The 17,003-nt window shown below is 41.3% G+C and overlaps 1 protein-coding gene across 4 annotated transcripts in view; it reads left to right on the forward strand.

Annotated features, from left to right (window-relative positions):
- PDE10A (phosphodiesterase 10A) overlaps positions 1–17,003 on the forward strand; it is a 146,008-nt gene that overhangs the window by 74,486 nt on the left and 54,519 nt on the right. For all 4 annotated transcript variants that reach the window (XM_058167997.1, XM_058168001.1, XM_058168010.1 and 1 more), the window contains exons 3-4: positions 13,424–13,452; positions 15,750–15,870. In XM_058167997.1, coding sequence (XP_058023980.1) covers positions 13,424–13,452; positions 15,750–15,870 — 150 coding nt within the window. The remainder of the gene's footprint in view (positions 1–13,423; positions 13,453–15,749; positions 15,871–17,003) is intronic.

A 17,003-nucleotide genomic window follows, 5' to 3' on the forward strand; every position in this document is an offset into this window, starting at 1 on the left:
AAAGCGGTTAAATTGTAACTCACATTAATCCTATCTAGCATAGCTTATGAAGCTGGAAGTTGGAAATGCCTTACCTGAGTTACATTTGGGTGACAGTATTGCTGGACTTGCTAAATAACCATAGCTTCCAATAACCATAGCTCACTCTATGGAAGCATTCCTTTTTGTAGTGTTTTCATCATAAACTCTGAGCCTGTTCATATATTATGGACAGTGCCAACAGTCTTGCAGACAGTGCAAGATGGGGTGAATATGCAGCAGGCAAAATGAATTCCTCCTCCATGCATTCATTTTTTTAAAAAGACTGTGTGAAAAGTGGTTTATGTTGTGTGGCTTGAGTAGCAGGAGATTTTAGGTACTTCGAGACAAGGCATTTAATCATGCAGACAGTCTGCCTCATTATGAATTTTTATAGGGTCCTGGATGACTTGCAGTCTTCTGAGTTTTTCCACTGTTTTATACATAGCATAAACCTTTATTAGAAGAAAGAATATAATTACCAACAGATTCCTAGAAAAGAGAAAGAAACGTGTTTTTGTGAGTTTTCTTATGTTCACATTTGTCTCGAGGACACTTGAAGATTTTTTTCTTTTCAGTGCAATGCGTTTAGTCCCTAGAGTACAATAAATAAAATATGACTTTAGTACAAATGTATGCATGTTGTAGTTACCAGTAGAGTTCCTTCAGAGAGAATGAAAAGTTCCCTTGACGTAAATCTGCTCCATGTTGGATGACTGCTGTCTCCCATGTGGTAACATATCATTTCTACTGCTAATGATCCCCTTACCCTTATTGACGTTAGCAGACAATTCCCAAGGGGAGATTTCTTTTGTTTCTGTTCTCAGCTGTTCTGAAATGAGAGGGAACTATTCAGTCTTGACTTCACTACAGATGTTAAGGATTGCACTACAGAGTTCAGCAAAAGTCTATTTGTTTTCGGGGTACTTAAAGGGCATGGAAAAAAGAAAGAAATCCCATAAAACAATATGTGTTCTATGATAGATTAATGGTGCAAATAGAAAATTCACAGGGGTCTACTTTAATTGTCCTTCAATTGCTGGTTTATAATTCAGGTTTGTGCTTTTTATTTGGGCAGTTTGCAAAAACAACAACAACAGAAAGAAAACCTGAATACTTACAGGTAAAAAGTGTGTGCGCGAGCACACAGGAACACAAAACTCACAGGGCAAACAAAAAAGAAGCAACAGTTTGTCTTCAGTTTGAAACCATTCCAGGTTTTTTTTTTTTTTTACAATATAGTGAAAACAGACACAGAGATTGTTACAATTTGTTCTTATGTTACTGAGCCAAATCCTTAGAGCTCAGCTGGCCTGTGAAGCACCAGTTCTCAGTAATTTGAAACTCCCATCAGTGTTATTCTAGCCCCTGAAGCCTAATTTCATTCTACAATGCACAATTGTGTTCTGTGTAATGCGTACACAGAATTATGTGTCTGCATATGTGTGTACATAAAATTCTCTTACGTTTATATGTATAAACATAGCTATATGTATGCAGTAGTCCTCTAGTCCTCTACTTACAACCATTCATTTGGTGACCATTTGACGTTACAATGACACTGAAAAAAGTGAATTATGACTCACAACCCTCACAGCATCTGCTGATCACATGATCAAAGTTTGCAGACATGTATTTATGGCAGCTGCAGCATCCTGGGGTCATGTGATCACCATTTGCTACCTTCCCAGCTGAGTCAATGAGGTAAACTGGATTCATTTAATGACCATGTGAATCACTTAACAGCTGTGGTGCTTCACATAACAACCATGGCAAAAAAGTGGTAAAACTGGATGTGACTCACTTAACAACTGTATTACTAAGCAATGGAAATTGCAGTCCCACTTGTGTCATAAGTCAAGGACTAACTGTGCATTTAAGAGCCAATGTGATGTAAAGGTTAAAGATCCTCCTCTAAAAGCTGAAATGCTGCCAGTTCTGTTCCTACCGTAGGTATAGAAGCTGGTTGGGTGACAAAAAGCAAGCCCAAAACATCTATTTATCAATAGCAATAGCACTTAGACTTATAAACTCTTCACAGTTTATAAGTCTAGTGGGTCAGCATCGCAGGGAGACGGGACCAATACGGTGGTTCCGTCCCAGGCGCCTGATGGACCCAGAGAGGTTCCTGATGGAGCTTGGGCCATTCCCTGAGGATCTTGCCCACGGCATGGCTGAAGAACTAATCGCGGCTTGGGAACTGGCTGCGGCTGGGGCTCTTGACCGTGTCGTGCCTTTGCGGCCTCTGACTAATGCTTCTTTGCCTTGAAAGAGGCAGTAGTGAGACCCCTCCTCAAGAAGCCTTCCCTGGACCCGGCTGTGTTAGGTAATTATCGTCCGGTCTCCAACCTTCGCTTTGTGGCGAAGGTTGTAGAGAGTGTGGTGGCATTATTATTATTATTATTATTATTATTATTTATTTGATTTTTATACCGCCCTTCACTCATGCGCTCGTGACATCTCGCTTGGATTACTGCAACACTCTCTACATGGGGCTCCCCTTGAAGGGCATCTGGAGGCTTCAGTTGGTTCAGAATGCAGCTGCACGGGTGATAGAGGGAGCCCCTTGTGGCTCCCATGTTACACCACTCCTGTGCAGACTGCACTGGCTACCTGTGGCCTTTCGGGCGCTTCAAGGTCTTGGTTACCATCTTTAAAGCGCTCCATGGCATAGGGCCGGGTTATTCTGGGACCGCCTACTGCCACCGATCGCCTCCCACCGACCCGTCGCTCTCACAGAGAGACTCCTTAGGGTGCCGTCCGCCAGGCAGTGCCGACTGGCGACACCCAGAGGAAGGGCTTTCTCTGTGGGGCTCCCACCCTCTGGAACGAGCTTCCCCAGGGCTTCGTCAACTTCCTGACCTCCGAACCTTCCGCTTGTGACATCTATTTATCAATAGCAATAGCACTTAGACTTATAAACTCTTCACAGTTTATAAGTCTAGTGGGTCAGCATCGCAGGGAGACGGGACCAATACGGTGGTTCCGTCCCAGGCGCCTGATGGACCCAGAGAGGTTCCTGATGGAGCTTGGGCCATTCCCTGAGGATCTTGCCCACGGCATGGCTGAAGAACTAATCGCGGCTTGGGAACTGGCTGCGGCTGGGGCTCTTGACCGTGTCGTGCCTTTGCGGCCTCTGACTAATGCTTCTTTGCCTTGAAAGAGGCAGTAGTGAGACCCCTCCTCAAGAAGCCTTCCCTGGACCCGGCTGTGTTAGGTAATTATCGTCCGGTCTCCAACCTTCGCTTTGTGGCGAAGGTTGTAGAGAGTGTGGTGGGATTATTATTATTTATTTGATTTTATACCGCCTTCACTCATGCGCTCGTGACATCTCGCTTGGATTACTGCAACACTCTCTACATGGGGCTCCCCTTGAAGGGCATCTGGAGGCTTCAGTTGGTTCAGAATGCAGCTGCACGGGTGATAGAGGGAGCCCCTTGTGGCTCCCATGTTACACCACTCCTGTGCAGACTGCACTTGCTACCTGTGGCCTTTCGGGGCGCTTCAAGGTCTTGGTTACCATCTTTAAAGCGCTCCATGGCATAGGGCCGGGTTATTTACGGGACCGCCTACTGCCACCGATCGCCTCCCACCGACCCGTACGCTCTCACAGAGAGAGACTCCTTAGGGTGCCGTCCGCCAGGCAGTGCCGACTGGCGACACCCAGAGGAAGGGCTTTCTCTGTGGGGGCTCCCACCCTCTGGAACGAGCTTCCCCCAGGGCTTCGTCAACTTCCTGACCTCCGAACCTTCCGCCGCGAGCTTAAGACACATCTATTTATTTGCGCAAGGCTAGCCTAGATTTTAGTTTTTAAATTTAGTTTTTAATGGGGTTTTATACTATTTTATTCTAGTAATATTTTTAATTCGGCCTAATTAATAAGTTTTTTAATTGTTGTTTTTACCTGTATTATTTGCATGTTTTTATCTGGCTGTGATAAAAAGTCCTTCGGGAGATAGGGAGGTATAAAAATTCAAATAAATAAATAAATAAATAAATAAATAAATAAATAAATAAATAAATAAATAAATAAATAAATAAATAAATAAATAAATAAATAAATAAATAAATAAATAAATAAATATTGACCCAAACAGTTTGGGCCATCATTGTACCGACCTCAGAAGGATGGAAGGCTGAGTTATCCTTGAGCTGGTAGGATCGAACTGCAGACAGTCGGCAGAATTGGCCTGCAAATACTGCATTCTAACCACTGCATCATCATGGCTCTTTACCAATGCACACTGGACCAGGCTGGTAGATTGCAGATTGTAACCAGCATGAGCTGTCAAAGACTGTAACCTGCATGAACTGTCACTGAACAAAATGACTTTAATCCTGTAGTGGATTAATCCAGGCTGATTACAATGTCTATGCATACAATCTGCCAAGTAAGATTCAGAACCAACTAACCCAGGTGTGTCAAACTCGATTTCATTGAGGGCCTCATTAGGGTGTGTTTGACCTCGGGGAGCCAGGGTGGGTGGGCCAGAGTGGGCATGGCCAGCTTGACATTACTTGTGTTGGCGGTGCCTGTGGTGGCCCAAGTGCTCTGCCAGTGAAAACAGGCTCCTGAGTTCCATTTTCAGCTGGGCAGCCTCCTGCAACCCTCTGCCAGTGAAAATGGAGCTTGTGGGGCCATGCATAGCCCCCGTGAGCTCTGTTTTCAGGTAGGACAGCCCCCTGCAACCCTCTGCCAGCGAAAATGGATCACACGGCCCTCCCAAGCTCTGTTTTTGCTGGCAGAGGCACTGCGGGCTGGTCCTGTGCTGTTTCCAGGGCCAGATCTAACCACCCTGCAGGCTGGATCCAGCCTTGAGTTTGACACCACTGAACTAACCCATTGGAGCTATACAATACTGGTAAATGTTGCACTAAGAAACTTTTCAGTTATGTTCTGTCTGAAAATATTCGTCTTGATCAAAATATAGCTAGGTAATCCTTAGCATTATAATGGCCCAGTAAGGCTATGGACAAATTCTATTTTTTTTTCCTCAGAGTTCTGTGCAATCATGCTAATATTCCAACCATGTTATAATCTCTTCTCATTTGGATAATTTAATAATTCTCTTTGAAAGACTAAATTGAAGAGAATTGTAAAACTATTCTTAATAACTTCAACTCTTAGCTTTTTATATGGGGGTGATGGTCACTAAAGAGACTGGATAAAGTCATGCTTTATTCCCCAGAACAAGCTTTTGATACAACAAGCAATATTCAATCTTGAAAATCCAATGCTATCTTCAAGCTTGGAACAGCATATTTATAAAGAAGTTGCAAAGGAATAATCATGGGAAAGGGGCATTTCCTCACCCTGTTGGTGAACATCTCACAGACTTCTGTGGGCTATTTGTGACAAATAAAACTCTGGGCTAATATGGATTTTGATGTGAGCTAACAAGGCTGTTCTTAAAATCTTCTATCATTATTCCAGAGATGGATATTGAGCAGTTCCCTTTGATCTACCAATTTTTGCCAATATTCCTTTGTCTTTTCCCACTACCAATTTTTGAATTTTGTTAATTAGAGAAAAAAATGATTGAGTACACTATATAGGTTACCCACTGTATTAGAGAAGATGTGTGAATGGCATAATATCACATTTTGAGGAAGGAATTTTAGCAGCAGTTAGTGCAATCTAACATTCCTAATGTTACCATATACTGTTTACTTAAAGAAGGTGAAAGGCAAGATATATTTACAGTATATATCAGTAGCAGCTAAAATATTCATTCCCAGGTAAAGATTTGAAAAAGAGTTTAAGAAACTCTTAAAAGTTTTGGGAATTGATATTATCTTATGTATTTCAGACCAAAGCTATTATCAAACAAAATTTGACTGATTATATACCATCAAGTTGGTATCAACTTTTAGTGATCACATAGATTTTTTTCAGGGTGATCCGTCTCCAACTTGGTCTTCCAATGATGCATTTATTACTGTAATTGAGTCTATTCATTTTGCAAATCCAAGTTTTGCTTCCATGGAATATCACAAATAATTGTACACAAAATTGTACAATTCCGATTTTGTAGGTATAGACATTTTACAACATCTGAATATCTTTTCAAGGACTTCATAATACTCTACCAAGTGCTAATCTTTGGCATATAGCTTGATTGCTGGAATTCTAAGAAGCAGAAACATCTTACCACTTTAGAATAGAATAGAATATTGGCCAAGTGTGATTGGACACACCAGGAATTTGTCTTAGTGCATATGGTCTCAGTGTACATAAAAGAAAAGATACCTTCATCAAGGTACAACACTTACAACACTTAATGATACAACACTTAATGATACAACACTTAATGATAGTCATAGGCTCTTCGCAAACTGAAACCATCCCTATCTATAGGACCTGATGGACTATTTGCATACTTCTTAAAAAAGCTTTCCACTAATATAGCAGAACCCCTAAGCATAATCTTTGGAAAAGCCTTCACGACCAGTTCCCTTCCCAAACTTTGGTCACTAGCCATGGTCATCCCTGTTTTCAAAAAATGAGACCCCAGCTTAGTTGAAAATTACAGACCAATCTCTCTATGCTGCGTCACCTGTAAAGTCATGGAATCTATCATCAACCAATCCATTATCCTCCACCTAGAAACAAACAATCTGCTCTCTAATAAACAATTTGGTTTCAGAAAAAAAATATCATGTAACTTACAACTTCTTCACTGCAAAAACATATGGACTACAAATCTTGATCAAGGCAAAACAATAGATGCAATTTACATAGACTTCTGTAAAGCTTTTGACTCAGTGGGACATGACAAACTTCTCCTAAAACTAAAATCCTACAGCATCTCCGGACCCCTCCACAATTGGATATCAGTGTTCCTGTCAAACAGACAACAAGTGGTCAAAATAGGCAGTGCCCTATCAAATCCTGTTCCTGTCAATAGCGGCTTTCCCCAAGGCAGCGTTCTTGGACCAACACTCTTCATATTATACATTAATGATCTCTGTGACCATATTAAAAGTAATTGTGTTCTTTTTGCTGATGATGTCAAACTATTTAACACTACCAACAATACAGCTACCCCTCAAAAAGACCTTGACTTTGTGTCAGAATGGTCAAAAACTTGGCAACTCCAACTCTCAACCAGCAAATGCTCTGTCTTACACATTGGAAAAAAGAATCTAAACACTAAATACAAACTCGATGGACATTACCTTACAGATGACCCCCACCCTGTTAAAGACCTTGGAGTTTTCATATCCAATGATCTAAGTGCCAAAGCCCACTGCAACTACATCGCAAAAAAGGCTTTAAGAGTTGTAAACCTAATCTTACGTAGCTTCTTCTCCAGAAACACTACACTGCTAACCAGAGCTTGTAAAACATTTGCTAGACCAATTCTTGAATACAGCTCGTCTGTCTGGAACCCATACCACATTTCAGACATCAATACAATTGAATGTGTCCAGAAATATTTTACAAGAAGAGTTCTCCACTCCACTAAATACAACAAAATACCTTATGCCACCAGACTTGAAATCTTGGGTTTAGAAAACTTAGAACTCTGCCGCCTTTGACAGGACCTGTGTTTAACTCATAGAATCATCTATTGCAATGTTCTTCCTGTTGAAGACTACTTCAGCTTCAATCACAACAATACAAAAGCAAACAATAGATTTAAACTTAATGTTAACTGCTTCAATCTTGATTGCAGAAAATATGACTTCTGTAACACCCCATTCCTAAGAGGTCTGTAAGGGGCATGCATAAGAGCACAAACGTGCCTACCGTTCCTGTCCTATTGTTTCTTTTCATTATATCCAATTAATATAGTTATTACATACTTATGCTTATATATATGTTTATATATTATATAATTATTTTCATGCTTATGCTTATATATACTGTTGTGACAAAATAAATAAATAAATAAAATAAAATAAATAAATTAAGCAATCAGGAAAATCAATTACAGTATAAATCATAAGGATATAAGCAACCAAGTTACAGTCATAAATGGAAGGAGATGGATGATGGGACCAATGAGAAGATTAAGAGTAGTGCAGAAATAGTAAATAGTTTAGTAAATAGCGTCGTTTTGAGGGTAGGAGTTGAAACAGTTTATGTCCAGGATGTAAGGGATCTGTAAATATTTTAATGGCCCTCTTTTTGATTCGTGCAGTATTGAGGTCCTCAATGGAAGGCAGGTTGGTAGCAATTGTTTTTTTGCATCTTCATAGTCAGTTGGTCCCATGTTTTTACATGGGACTCCTTGGCTACGATCATTTTTATTTGCATGTTTAATTATAAGAATACAGTAATGTCATCAATATAGTACAGATCATTGATGCTCCTCCAGTTTTAAGATCTTGCTCATCTTCTTTTAGTCTAGCTCTCCACAATATATACTGTACCTTGTCTCTTGCATATATTATATGCTTTGTGTCACTTCTTTACTGATGTGGAACCAATCTATTTTACCATATTGTATCTGCAGCATTTTGATCTGTGTGTATATTTTGCATGAGGACAATGAAATGGAGCAGTAGAGATGTGAAACTAAAAGAGTAAGACTGAAAATGGTACTGAAAAATTCAGGGACTGGGTTTCTGGTTTGGTGTACTGCATTTCAATTAAGCATGATGTGGCAAACCTCTGAGACACAATGTATTTGTTGGGTTTTTAGGAAAAAACACACTTTTCATTTTATATATACTACAAACTTCTTTTTAATACAGAGGAACAGTGCACATATTTTCATTTGGCAGTTTTCCTATAAAACTCAAAAGGCAGAAAAAGCAACATAACCTACGGACTTGGCAACCAGTCCCAACACCATGACCATATTAACTGTAATGCATACCAGTGCAGAGTTTTGCATTTGCAGTCTACCTGAAAAAGGAAAACACAACACATTCAGTACAATATTACATTACCACCCCATGAACTCTTTAGTTTTTCACATTCTTGGTACTTTTTATTCTAGATGTACTAGACATTATGAAATATTATTATAAGAATTCACAGTACACTTATGCAAAAAGCTGTGTTATTTCCTGGATTATATAATCCAGTTTTTAATTCTTTGTTACAGATATATGCATGAAATGCAAAACAAAAAAATATTTTGTTTATCTTAGGCAGTCATAGTGAATAATTGAAAGTCCAAAAACTCCTTACATAAGTAGTGAGTTTATGGTATGAATGTGACTTTTCCTACCAATATCCAGAAGAAAATTATCTTTTATAACTCATTCAAATATCTTATCATTTACAAAAGTGCCAAATATGTCAAGTCTGGACTTCTCACTTAAAGAGAAATATGAGCTGATGAGTTGATTATTTTATACTCTGTATTATTAGAATGTTGGTAAAAATAATTATTGTTCAAATAAAAATCTAAAAGCTATACAAGATGTACAATTAATATTCACTTTGTGATGTTAAAATAACTGCAGTCTAGATTGCTGAACTCAGAGAAGAGGAAGGGGAATTGTGATGTTAAAACTTCCTTTCGTCTGAATATTCTGTTATATTGAATCCAAATGAAATCATGACATTTCTCTAATGTTTTCAAAAGGATCAGAATTAGTTTAAACTAGAGCTATAAAACAGTCAATGGGACTGAAAAGGTGGGTTGAAAAATTGGACAGACATTACTTTTGAGAAACAAATGTTTTAAAGACAGTGAAAGAAACATGAGCAGAACTGACTGCTCATCCAATTTGGTTCAGCATTCACTTAATTCTTTATTGGTATAATGCCAGGAAGAAAAGTTTTACTTATTTTCTTCCATATTAATACTTTTCAAAGGAAATAAGAGTTTCAGTTCACAATATTGCTATACAGGTAGCAATATTTGGTATAGGTAGCCCTTCACTTGCTGTGACTCCAATTTTTGAAGTGCTTTATAGGTTAGAATCAGGATTTTGAAATTGATCTGGAAGAGATTTGAGACATACAATAGTATTGTAATGCAGTATAATTGTAATTCCTCGTTTCTTTAACTATACACATCCTATGTAGCAAAGTTGTTGTTAACCCATGTTCACAGGCAGTTAATTTACAGCATTAGTTTAAATAGAAACTTGCAAAATGTACAGTTCTGAAGGCAGGATTTCTCTAATGAAGGTTTCCAGTTAAAACCAATTAAAAGTGTTTTTTATCATCAAAGAAAAGTCATAAGAACATAGCCAAAAATAGCCATAAAGCACTCTTAAACTAAAAGCTCTATTTCTTAAAGGAAGTGCAGATCTTTCCAGAATATATTGAACATTATGATCCCAAATAGAAGAATGACTTAGTATCAATAGAAGAATGACATAGTATCAATTTATCACTTATATGGACTGCATTTTAATTTATTGGATGTTATTGAATCTATTGTCATAGTCTGGATTAAGTGATTCATTCCAATATGGTTAAAAAGAGAGACCGAAAGAGAGAAGCGTGAATTTATGAAGAACTAGTCGCGGCTTGGGAACTGGCCACGGCTGGGGCTCTAGACCTTGTCGTGCCTTTGCGGCCTCTGACCCGGCATAGGTCTCAACCAGCCCCTTGGTTCTCCGAGGGGCTGAGGGAGATGAAACGCCAGAGAAGAGTTCCTGGAGGTCCAGTCATTCGGAGGCTGATCGGACACTAGTTAGGTCATATAATAGGACCTACCTAGTGGCAGTGAGGGAAGCGAGACGTTGCTACGCCTCCTCCCTCATTGCGTCGGCAGATAACCGCCCTGCCGCCCTGCTTCGGGTGACTCGCTCTCTCCTTCAACAGGGGAAGCGGGATGACCCGTTGCAGGGACGTGCTGAGGAGTTTAGTAGTTATCTATACGATAAATTCAGCTTCGGGATGGCTTGGATCAAAATTGGGTGGATCCAGGTGAGAGGTCGGAGAGCTGTCTTGTTGAGACTGTTTGGGATGAGTTTGACCCTGTGGCTCCCGAGGACATGGACAGGTTATTGGGGGGGTTGAATGCCACCACATATTTACTGGACCTGTGCCCCTCCTGGTTGGTACTGGCCACACAGGAGGTGACACGAGGCTGGCTCCAGGGGATTACTAATGCTTCTTTGTTGGAGGGGGTCTTTCCTGCCGTCTTGAAAGAGGCGGTGGTGAGACCTCTCCTCAAGAAGACTTCCCTGGACCCAGCTGTCTTAGGTAATTATCGTCCGGTCTCCAACCTTTGCTTTGTGGCAAAGGTTGTAGAGAGTGTGGTGGCATGTCAATTACCCCAGTACCTGGATGAAACTGTCTATCTAGACCCATTCCAATCCAGCTTTCAGCCCGGATACAGCATGGAGACGGCTTTGGTCACGTTGGTTGATGATCTCTGGAGGGCCAGGGATAGGGGTTATTCCTCTGCCTTGGTCCTATTAGACCTCTCAGCGGCTTTTGATACCATCAACCATGGTATCTTGCTGCACCGGTTGGAGGGACTGGGAGTGGGAGGCACCGTTTATCGGTATTTCTCCTCCTATCACTTTGATCGGTCGCAGACGGTGTTGACGGGAGGGCAGAGGTCGACCCCAAAGCACCTCACTTGTGGGGTGCCGCAGGGGTTGATTCTCTCACCCCTCCTGTTCAACATCTATATGAAGCCGCTGGGTGAGATCATCAGTGGTTTCGGTGTGAGTTACCAACTGTACACTGATGATACTCAGCTGTACTTTTCCACACCGGGCCACCCCAACGAAGCTGTCAAAGTGCTGTCCCGGTGTCTGGAGGCCGTACGGGTCTGGATGGGGAGAAACAGGCTCAAGCTCAATCCCTCCAAGACAGAGTGGCTGTGGATGCCGGCACCCCGGTACAGTCAGCTGCAACCGCGACTGACTGTTGGGGGCGAGTCATTGGCCCCATTGGAAAGGGTGCGCAACTTGGGCGTTCTCCTGGATGGACGGCTGTCCTTTGAAGACCATTTGACGGCCGTCTCCAGGAGAGCTTTTTACCAGGTTCGCCTGGTTCACCAGTTGTGCCCCTTCCTGGACCGGGATGCCCTATGCATGGTCACTCATGCTCTCGTGACATCTCGTCTGGATTACTGTAATGCTCTCTACATGGGGCTTCCCTGGAGGAGCACCCGGAGGCTCCAGTTAGTCCAGAATGCGGCTGCGTGGGTGATAGAGGGAGCCCCTCGTGGTTCCCATGTGACACCACTCCTGCGCAGACTGCACTGGCTGCCTGTGGCCTTCTGGGTGCGCTTCAAGGTTTTGGTAACTATCTTCAAAGCGCTCCATGGCTTAGGGCTGGGCTACTTACGGGACCATCTGCTGCCACCGATTGCCTCCCACCGACCCGTGCGCTCTCACAGGGAGGGACTCCTTAGGGTGCCGTCCGCCAGGCAGTGCCGACTGGCGACACCCAGGGGAAGGGTCTTCTCTGTGGGGGCTCCCACTCTCTGGAATGAACTTCCCCCAGGACTCCGCCAAGTTCCTGACCTTCGAACCTTCCGCCGCGAGCTTAAAACACATCTATTTATTTGTGCAGGACTGGAGTAGAATTTTAATTTTAAATTTAGTTTTAACGGGGTTTTATTATTTTAATTGTAATTTTAAATTTTGGCCTATTTCAATAAGTTTTTTAATTAGTGTTTTATCTTGTATTATATTTGTATTTTTATCGGGCTGTAAACTGCCCTGAGTCCTTCGGGAGATAAGGCGGTATAAAAATTTGATTAAATAAATAAATAAATAAATAAAATGAGAAAGTACATCTTTAGTGCACCACACAATACAAATGCGACTTCCATTTGTAGCTTTTATATGGTTTTGTCTGTAGTCTAGTGGACATTGAATCAAATAGCACACAACCTGAGACAAACAGGAATGCAAATTTTATATCTATGTGATTACTTTTCTAGTAGAATGGGGGTGATGAAGCACTGCAACTGTTGAGTTGTTTCATATGCTTCTGCCTCTGCTACTTATAGTCAGCATGTCACATGTGAGCTAATTATGATCAACATTTAAATGATAATCTTATGAAAACTAACTTTCAAACACTATTGGTAAACTACTGTCTCTTCTCACCAAAAGAAATGCTGATATTTTTTATCAGAATTCTAAAAGAACAGCTCAGTAGGATGTGCAGTTACAATAGTTTCTAAGTATCTTTAGTCACGTTAAACTGGTTCAAACTGGATATTTTAAAGATCTGACAGATACTTGACACATGTGAAGGAGTACGCTGCATAATAAATTAGATTTACCAATTAATTGAATAGATTTTTATTCTTTAGTTAATGTTATAATTTAAAGGAACATGTGCAATTAAAATAGGAGCTGAAAATCTTCTGTTTCAATTTTTGTTAAATATGGGAAGAAAGTGTCAGAATAATTGTACAACTTTGAATTTTTTTTTTAATAGACACTGGTTTTTTTCCTATTCTCTGAAATGATTTGAAATGTATTAAGACTATCCATTTATTTTCTTCCTTTCCAACAGATGTTTCAGGTCCTAAGCATGTCAGCAGGGTAAGTACTATAGCATTATGCCTCAGTTCTCATTAAGTGACTGGTTGTTAGCTGAGGACTGCCCATACATATGGAAAGCTTTAAGTCAATTTAAATGTCTTTGTTGTACTTGATAATGGTTTGTATACATTCCCAAACAAAAAACACTTTTACCCAATTTTGGGTAATTTATGCAGGTTTGGAAATTACTGATTACATGATCTCATTCAATATCTAAAGGCACAAAACTTTCCAAAACTCCTGGAAACAATTGTGGTCCCAAAAGGATTGTCTCTGGGCTATTCGTCTCTTAACTTTTTATGTGCAGAACAGTAGCAGACTAGAGATGGAAAATAGCCAACCAGGTGGTCCTTTCTCAATTCTGTACTAGGAAGAAAACAACTTGTTGGATAGAGATGATGTATCCAACATGATCAGTTTCAGGATCTACTCTGAGTTGGTCACTGTGACCAGAGGTTTTTCTTCCAAACTTTTGGACTCATGCTGGAGCCCATCTTCAGGGAACTTCTCTGTAGCCTAGAGAGACACTTCCTGAAAATGGGCTCCAGCACAAATCTGAAAGCTTGGAAGACAAAACCTCTGGTTCCGGTGACCAATCCAGATTGGATCCCGAAACATTGTCTGGGGACATGTATAATTGTTTTCATTCGTGGTTATCACTTTCTTTTTATTTTCTATGGAATATAGGAATCACTACTTTAACCTATTAACATTTCCAAAATATAATAATTATATATTTTTTAGAAATATAGGAAGCTGCCTTAAATCAAATAAACATTTTAGTGAGTTCAGTATAGTGTTGTTTACTCCAATTGGTATAACTTTGTTGGAAAAGTTATTGCCTTGCTTTGCGCTCTGATGTTGAGAATTGAATCTGGAACAATTTGTATGTAGCACATTCAACTATGACTAACTTGTACAGTTGATTTCAGTATGAAAAAAAATGATTTGGTCCATAGGAACCTAGATCCATTGGATCTAGTCCATAGGAAATTGATATTGATAAACTTGTGATTCACCTTTCTCTTTTGTCTAAGCGAGGGATGTCAAACTCAAGGCTTAGACATGGCCCGCGGGGCCACCCTGAAAACAGTGAAGTGCCTCTACCAGTGAGAATAGAGCTCCATTTTCATTGGCAGAGGGTTACAGGAGGCTGGCGCTGCTGAAAACGGAGCTCAGGAACCCATTTTCTCTGGCAGAATGCTCAGGCCACCACAGGTGCCCCTGACACAAGTGACATCAAACTGGCCATTCCCACTCTGCCCCCCCCCACAGGTCAAACACAATGGTTCTGACCTAGGCTTCCTTAGAAAGTAAACAGCACAAACTTAGTCCTGTCAAACCTCTTTAATTCAAACGGCTGTGAATTATTGTCATTCCCAGTCTGAAAGGCTTCTCAAACAATCTATCGGGGAGGGTTTACAAACACTCACCTTATCTCCCTTAGAATGCTGCCAGAGAACGAATTGCCAAACGCAGGGCAAGGCCAAACTTAGCATAGAATCAAACAGATTTTCCAGAGCTTTTACCAACCAGATGAATTAATTGCTTCCTGTAAAAGCTCATGTCCCGTTTGCTTCTCTTTTATGTCTTATGAGTGGGGCCAGAGGTGAAATCTACTTATCATTTCCTACCGGTTTGGAAGTGCACGTGCTGCGCACTGACCCTCTACACATGCGCAGAGGATTAAAAAAAAGGGTTTTATCCAGAAAGTAATGTCAACTGGGCGGGCGTGTGGAACCTCAAGCTGCCATTGCTACCGGTTCTTTGAACCACTGACCGTCATTGCTACCAGCTCAGCTGAACCGGTCCGAACCAGGAACATTTCACCCCAGGTGGGGCCAATCAACTCCAAGCCTTACTCCCAAGTCGACCCTGTTTTCTTAATTGTTCCTGTCTTCTGGCAGCTCTGTGCATGCGCATGCTAGGAACAGGCTCACACTGTTCTTCTGCCTCACTGATGTCAGAGGCAGTAAAGAACTACTAGATGGCTTTGGTCTATTCTCTGCCTCTGACTCAGAGCCCTCATTCAGGCCTTCTGCAGGCTAAAGAACTGGCCCATGTTCCTCCCCAACCTCCTCACTGTCCAACTCTGCGTCCAGCTCTGCTGTCTGCTGGCGTGCCACAACAACAATCCTGATTTGGCCCTCAATGAAATTGAGTTTGACACTCTTGGTCTAAGCATTCAAAGTTTTCTCAGTGGAACTTTTCGTTTATAAAATAACTTATTTTTCTCATAAATGCCACATAATTATTTATTAATAAGATATTTTGAAATGTATCCTTATTTCCAATAGTACCAAAATTCTGATATGGAAGGAATGGTGTACGATCTGAACAGCCATTTAGAGAAACGGACGGATACAGTAGGGAACAGTCAACTGCTCTTGTATGAATTGAGCACCATCATTCAAATAGGTATGTTTTATATTTGGAACTAGAATCTATGCATCAGTTTGAGGAAGCGTCAGTTCATAGAATATCATTACAAAGTTTCACCTATGGAGAAAAATATTAAAAGGCCCAGAGCATGGGTCCTCAAACTATGGCCCCCGGGCTGCATGCGGCCTGCCAAAGCCATTAATCCAGCCTGCATGAGTGGTGCCCACAGCGCCCCACCCACCCTTTGGTGGAGTGCAAGACTTACCTGTGGGTTGGAACTGAAAGGTAAGGCCAACAATTTTGGCCTGCAGAATGTTACTGGAGGTGGGGAAGGTAAAAAACAGGGCACACAGACGCCCCAGGAGCCCAAAAAACGGGCGAAAATGGACCATTTTTGGCAAAAAAAAAAAAAGGGGGAGGCTGTCTTTGGCTTGCAGAATGCTGCTGGAGGCAGGGGAGGTAAAAAACAGGGCGTACAGATGCCCCAGGAGGCCAAAAAATAGGTGAAAACGGCCTCTTTTTTCACCTCCTCTGATTCCAGAAGATAGATGAGAAAGAGATAGATAGATAAAGAGAGAGAGAGAGAGAGAGACAGAGGGAGAGACAGAGAGAAAGAGAAAGAAAGGGAGGGAGGGAGGGAGGGAGAGAGAGAGAGAGAGAGAAAAGGAAATTGATTGATTTCGCAAGCTCTTTGGGGCTGAGAAAAATTGCTGCAAAACTGAGTTTTCTGAAGTGGACCACTAGACTCCTAAACAACGAAGAAATGATCTAGTAAAAAGAAAAGTCAACTAAAAGAACAACATGCAGGAAAAGGAAATAAAACACCCCTAGGAGCAAAACAAATTAAAGTTTAATTTGTGTGCATTGTTTAATGCAGGGGTCTCCAACCTTGGCAACTTTAAGCAAAGCTGGCTGAGGAATTCTGGGAGTTGAAGTCCACAAGTCTTAAAGTTGCCAAGGTTGGAGACCCCTGGTTTAATGGACTGTTAAATTGGTCACACCCATCTAGTCACATGACCTAGCCACGCCCACTCTGCCAGTCCAGCTCCCCAACAGTCTGAGGGACCATGAATTGGCCCCCTGTTTAAAAAGTTTGAGGACCCTTGGCCTAGAGGGTACTGAAAATTACTAAGAGATCCATGAGACCAAGGACCAGTGTAGCATCCCCC

Source organism: Ahaetulla prasina, chromosome 1 (assembly GCF_028640845.1).
Source record: "Ahaetulla prasina isolate Xishuangbanna chromosome 1, ASM2864084v1, whole genome shotgun sequence".
NCBI lineage: Eukaryota > Metazoa > Chordata > Lepidosauria > Squamata > Colubridae > Ahaetulla > Ahaetulla prasina.